Source organism: Mesitornis unicolor, unplaced genomic scaffold, assembly GCF_000695765.1.
Source record: "Mesitornis unicolor isolate BGI_N332 unplaced genomic scaffold, ASM69576v1 scaffold51046, whole genome shotgun sequence".
In the NCBI taxonomy this organism is placed as follows: Eukaryota; Metazoa; Chordata; class Aves; order Mesitornithiformes; family Mesitornithidae; genus Mesitornis; species Mesitornis unicolor.
Genome location: NW_010189913.1, coordinates 25,197 through 32,096, shown reverse-complemented (window position 1 = coordinate 32,096; position 6,900 = coordinate 25,197). Strand labels below are relative to the sequence as shown.

The 6,900-nt window shown below is 40.8% G+C and overlaps 1 protein-coding gene across 1 annotated transcript in view; it reads right to left on the bottom strand.

Annotated features, from left to right (window-relative positions):
• Positions 1-371: 371 nt before the first annotated feature.
• TBC1D14 (TBC1 domain family, member 14) overlaps positions 372-6,900 on the bottom strand; it is a 27,632-nt gene continuing 21,103 nt past the window's right edge. The window contains exons 10-11 of the mRNA XM_010186216.1: positions 4,463-4,721; positions 372-581 (exon numbers count right to left, since the gene is read on the bottom strand). Of these exons, the coding sequence (XP_010184518.1) occupies positions 516-581; positions 4,463-4,721 (325 nt within the window). The 3' untranslated portion in view covers positions 372-515. The remainder of the gene's footprint in view (positions 582-4,462; positions 4,722-6,900) is intronic.

Here is a 6,900-nt window from a genome sequence, read left to right as displayed (position 1 = left end):
GGACCCACAGCCTATAAAACAAGAAGCATTTCTAAAGAAATGGTCCTTATATCATTTAACTATTAATTCCAGCACCAGTTATTTAAAATCTAGATCCAGCTACTGTTATGTGTATGGAAAATACATCCTACCTAAGAATGAAACTAGGGAACAGGTTTCAAAGCAACTGACACTGCTGAATGCCCAGTCTTTGAAAACATCAAAGAAAAAAACCCAACCCTTGTTTAATTTCACTGCCCTCATCGGAAGTACAGAACGTGTAACGCTGTCCACAGCAAATGCTCATTCCACTAGAGGTTTAAGGCTAAGCCTAGGTTTCATCTGTAAGGGTTTAATCCCCTGATATCTTTCCTTCCTCCCCTTCTCTTTTTCCTCTCTCTCCTTTAAGGCTACCCTACTACTAAACAGAACTCTGAAATAACACTTTGATTTGCAGGCTTATATGTGTCAAACAGTACTCAATATTCTTCCCCCTTTAGCTCTTTTCCCGTGAGTCACTGGAGGCAACCATCGTTTTAACGCTTGAGCGAAGGACTTCCTCTTTCCATTTCCCGGTTATCTTTCTGCAGAGCAGCCAGTATCTACACATTTGAAGGAATGAGAGAGAAGAAAGTGTTAGATTTTTAAAGTGACTCAATAAACCGCTGTCTGAAGAGTTTTCAATTTAATTATCCCTGGGCAATACTATTACATGTAAACTATTTTTAAAAAAGTAGAAAACTACGTTAAAAAAATGGAGGACCTCTCCACTGATGGAGACCTCTTCCACAAGTCCTTGTGGCACAGTAGATACAAATGGATTTAACAAAGGTTTAAACTCAATCTCCCCCCAGTGCACACTTTTGAAGCCTAGAGATGAGATTCTTAGCCAGATTACACAAGTCTAGCACTGTTAAAGGATGCTGCCTGAGGGGAAGTTGTAATTCTCAAGATAAATTGACAGTCTGAAAACACAGCAAGTGAGCAGCCTGAGCAATATGACATTATCTGTAAGTTCAGGACAGAATTACCTTAGTGCTGACTGGTGCTTTTCTACAGCACATCACTGTCTCTAGAACTGCTTACATCTTCTTCTGAAACAAGAAGTCTGCATTTGCATCCACACTGAAAATTTGTATTTCCTACTATCTGATGCACAATCTTGTTTTGTTAGCCCTCGTGCAGAGGGCACAGTAATAGCTGGTTTCTCACGCTGCTTAACGCGCTCCCTGCCCCAGAGCTAATCTGTGCTGAAGAAGTCCAGCAGCATCCTCAAGAGTCACCCTGGAACTGAATGTACTGAGGGACATTTAATCTCAAAGAACTGCAGGGACAAGTAAGCAACCTTCTTTTCTCTCTGACCGACTTCACACCAACCTCTGCACTATGAGAATTAACAGGAGGTGACAATCACACAACACTGTCTACGCTTCAATGCAGAAGCACCCATAACTGTCGGAACAGAAGAGTTCACCACGGATCTGAACAGAGCCAGAGCTGGCTGTTCAGCAGCTTCTAGAATTGGAAAGATATTTCAGTGAGGTCCTCTTCGTAGAGATTTCTCTTAAATCAACTCAATCGAATGGGCTTATGAGAGTTTCAAGTGCAATAGTAACAACATCTTTGGTGGGAAAAAGTTAACCCTTTTAAGCAACATGAGAATTATACCAAAATACTCATCCAGAAAAGCATAGACTTTAAGCCAACTAACAGAGCTCAGAATCCTCAGTTATTTGGAAAACTTTACAGAGCTAAGATCTGACGCACATAGATTACAGAAATGCTAAGCCAACAGCCTAGGCTGCTCCACCATCTCTATTCTCCTATTGTTGATGACAAAGCAGCAGGTGTAACAACAGCCACGTACATTTCAGGCTAAGGCTGTACTGACACAAGGCCCTGGTATTACCAGAAGAAAAACAGAGCTTGCAGGTTTCCTACTGATAACCAGAGTCCTTGTTACCAGAAGTGTCATGTACGTGATTTACCAGAACCCCTTCCAGTCTTTAGTTTCCTGATCATACTCTCAGTGACAAAAGGAAAATGAAGTGAGATGGAAAAAATACACCAGCTTATCTGATGAGGCCACCAGGACTGCGGGATCTGGCTTCATAAGCAGCCCATAACATTTCAGATGAGGTCCTACATACATTGTATCTAGACAGTGTCAAGTCAGAATGTGACCCACGGGATAACAGGGCTGTAATTACCATGGTACTGCAAGGTGAAAGGTTCAGTAAGTGGGTGGTTTTCTGAGTGCCAAGTACACCTACTGCTGAGATATGCAGCTGAATTTGACTTCTGAGTTCTACAGTCACCCACACTCCTACGAAGATGCTGTACCTCAAGCTCTGCTACTTGCTGCTGCAGTACAGTTACTGTAACCAAATGCAATGATACTAGAGATGAGAACAAAACCCACTTCTCTAAGCTCAAGAGCACTCTGCATCCTCTGGAAAACAGCGCATCTGGTCAGCCAATCCACCTGAGAGCTGACCTTGAAAGTGGTGCATCCATCGCTCTTGACATTCATTTTGCTGATTTGAAAAGGTACTTCCCTACAGAAAATACATGTACACTACAGCAAAGCACCTGACTTCTACAGCAGTAGTCACAGTCAGAAAATCATCTGGTTAGGAAGCACCCCGACTGCAGACAGACTTCTCAAGCAGTGCGGGACTCACACCTAGCACTGCTGTGAGTCCACCTTGCAGCTGAGCCACACACTACTAATAGCCTGTCTGTCCTAAAAAAACAAAGTTCAGGTTTCTGAGTCCAAACTCTTCTTGATGAACTTCAAAGACTGAAGAGAGATAAGAAGCCATCACAGGCAGTGTCTTAGCAAATGAAAGCAAAATCCCCTACTCTCTTTGTCTTGTTAACATTCCTAGGTTGGTTCCAGTTCCAGTAAGTGACGACGTGAGCAAACTCATAGCCCCTACCCACTTCTGGCTTGGAAAAGGATGGCAGGCTAGAGCGTGACCAGGCTTTCCTGATGGCAACTTACTCAGCAAGGAAACTACCCGGTAAAGAAAGCCAGTTGGCGCAGAAGTCAAGATAGGTAAGAGGTCAGACGACATCAACCCTACAGCACACTAAATGTGTTTGAGATCACCCTGCACTGCAGTTCAGCAACATCTTTTCTTCAGTTTGCCACAAGCGAAAACTATCTGGCAAATTCCAGCACAGTCAGAATGAAGCTGATGAGAAGACTGAGGCAGAGTGCTTGGCCTGGGTTACTTTGAACATCTTCCTCCTGTCGTGAAAATCACATCTATATTTTCACGTGTCATGGACTGAAAACCACTGGCTAAGCAATCCTGTTACTTGGGGTACTTGACAGAAGAGGTCCTCTAGCTCTCTTTCTCTGCAAGAGAAGCAGCTGAGAATTTATTTGGTATGCGATCCTCATCCACACACGTGTTCGAACAGAACGAGCCATCTCGACAAGTAAGAGACTGGGAGGTTACTTGTAGAGACACTGCTGTCTGAAAGGTATTCTTGAGGACAGAAACAAAGCTGGATCTGTACTAGCAACTTATGACAGGGAATTGCAAACCAAGCTGTGAGGAAAGTCGTGTCAGGGTGGAAATGCTGACTGTGCACTGCTCTTAGCTGTGCAGCGCAGGTTGTGCTCCCCCTATACACAAGATAAGGCTCAGAAGGCTACAATCTACTCCTGCTGTGAAGGTTAGAAATGCTCATCTCCAATAGCAAGCTGGCAGTCCCCAGCACCTACAGGCAGAATCATAAACTCCCATTTGTGGCTGAACTGCCATAACCATTACATTTAAAATAATCTTTCAGTTTCACTGCAAAAAAAGAATATGGATAAAATGGGCAGAGCTCTATTACAGCATGATTTGTGAAGCAGGCTGTATTACTGCTTTGAAGAAAGAAAAAAAGGGGAAAAAAAGGTATTTCCACCTTAAACACTTTGGAGTACATTTGGCCTAACTCTCTGGCATGAATGGCTGTTACAGCCACTTAACGATTTTCACATTCAGGTACCACACTTCCATCTTCTTTCTTTAAACTGGAATTTAGATGAAATTACAGTGATGAGACACAATTTCTGAAATAAAGGCTTCAGTGCTAAATTTCAATAAAGTCAGAGATGCAATCAATTCTGTACAACCCAAAATTAGGCAAAAGAGATCCTCAAGAATATTAAGATGATGACTGTATGATAGTATGTCCTGACAAATCGTCATCTTCTCCTGAAGAGTGAATTTCTGTTTTTAAATATCAAGCTGTAATGCTGCCAGCAGGCTTTGTAATTAATAAATTTGACAAGCTGTGATACTTTACTTCATCAACTCCACTCAACATGTATACTAAAAGCACCAAGTGAGCTCAACAGTCCTACCTACCTGTCAAATCAAACACTAGCTCTGCTGAAATATTGTCGCAGATGCTGCCAAACCCCATTTTCATGAGTACAGTTCAACCATCTGTTATCAAAGGTTAACATTCTCTTTACCTGAGCCCACTTTTTGTTTCTACTTTGCATCTGGATGGCAGCAATAGATGTGAAGAACTCTTCCGAAGGCAAGTCCTCTGGTAGCTTTGTTAAAAACTGGGCTATATGAATGAAGTCCATTTTGGTCAAAATATCTTCAAAAAGTTTTAATATTCCCAGGGCTGTACGGAATAAGAACTCTTCTCCATCACGGCAGAACACATCCCAGACACGACACGCCAAGTCTAGTGGCAAAGATTTGCTGTACAATGTGAATATCCTGAAAAACAGGGTGAAATTTTCACAGTTACTGAATAAGAAAAACAGACCGATCATCAGCAAGTTTGAGGCTTCTCGAATATTTATAGCTGAATATTCCTTTTTCATTATTTCAAAAGTACTTCTATTAGTTGCAGCAGACCAATACATGAAACAATACAAAACTGTACAACCACTAAGCTATCTTGCTATCAATCTAGGTTTCCAAGCTCAATTTTCTCGGATCACACCAGGAGAACCAATACACATGGTTCTCGATGGACGTGCACTGGCCACAAGTATAATCAAAGGCGTATGTAATCATCACTTCAGAGCAGGGGATCGATGCAGTTTTAGCTGCGAGAACACACAAAGCTGAACCTTAAGATATACTGCAAAGGTAATTTTGTGGATCAGATGAAGGACATGTATAATATTAACTATGTTCCAGGCTTGACTGGCCAATTAACAACAGCGCAAGTTCTGGAGGAAAGATCAGTTTAAACTCCAGTGAGGTGAGAGAAACAGGCAAGATGTCTACAGAGAATGTGTAGGTCGCTGTGATAAGATGGTGGCTCAGCACCCTTCAACAGATGCGATCCCCAAAGAGTAAAGGTAAAAGCAGACACAAAAATCCCCTCCCAGTTGCTAAAACTGCATCTTCATTAACTGCCAAGAGCACATTTCTTCCTTCACCCAAATGCTGACCGCCTTAAAGCCAGCAATGCTAAGATGCTTCCTACTCCCTCCCCTGTCCAACACTTGGCTGCACGGCAGAGCAGTTTTCACTGCCACTAACAATGTCCTCACAGCAACCAAAGAGAATTGAGTTTCCTGGAATTGTGTTATAGTACATAAGGGAAGAGAGTTACAGTGATTTTCTCCTTCAGAATTTGGAGAGAGAACATTTCTCCACAGTTGCACTGCATAAAAGATCTCTGTAAAACTGCTAATAATTCCTTCTCCGGCAGAGGTCAGCAAAGCCTCAAATTTAAATAAAAGCTTTCTACATCTTTTAACACAAAATTTCTTTTCAAGTATGCTGAATCGATCAGTAGTTCTATTGTGTTTAAGACTCCTCTCCCATCCCCTCTGGTTTTTTTATTCAGGAAATTCGAGTTTACATTTAAAAAGTACAACAGAACAGATATTCACACAAAAAATGCATAGGTATAGAATAGGAATGAATATATTTTCACAGTAAATTCTAATAATCTAAGGTTTTATGCAGTATCTGCTTTTTCCTACATAAGATTATCTGAATGTGTCATTGAAGTATCCAGCTTCTCTGTGAATCAGCGCACTTTAGGAAAATGGAAAATACATTCATTTTACAAGCAGGAAGACGAGATGAAACCATTTGCACAAATTCAGGTAACAAGTAAACTGCAGGTTTAGGATCCTTAGGATTTTACTTTTTTCTATTTTCCCATCTCATTGCAAGGTTTTTATAACAAGTGGAAATAATTTAAAGTCTGTATAGCTTAATTAGAAATATAAAAATAAGGAAATAAGAGGGATGAAAAGAACCCCTGTTGTTCATTCATGTATTTTACATATATACACAAATGTATATGAATAGCATGGTAAAAGCCCCCTGTTGGGGTTATGGGCTGATTAAGCATTGCAGACTTCGTATTCTCTTTCAACGTTGTTGCACAGTCACACGCCATATAATAATGTCTTGCTACAGAATAACTACACAGCAGAATTAAGACTTTTTGTCAATACACACAAACACAGGAAACAGCAACAGCTTTTCCATTGAAAAAGAACAGTGTAATAGGAAGCAATTCAACTAAGTTATTTCCTGGCAAACACTCAGCCAGAAGCTAATCCTAGTTAAAGGTAAGAAATAATGCCTACTTATTGGATTTGTTTCTATTCACAAAAGCTATTACTCTGTCACGATTCAGACGTAACCTGAATAATCCACATGTATTAAATCTGCAACTACGCAGAACATCAACCACCAGAAGAAACAGTCAGAACTATTTATCAGAACAGTTCTTGTAGGAAAAGATTTACTTGCATCAAAAGAGCTGTCACATCAAATAAAGTATTTGACATTGATCTCTTCATAATTTGGAAGGAAGTGCAATTTGCAGGAAATTTGCAAGGCAATTGACTTTCATTAACAATAGCACGGAATGAAATGCATGGAGCCCTAAGAATGGAGACTGGGCTCCCTAGAACAAGCA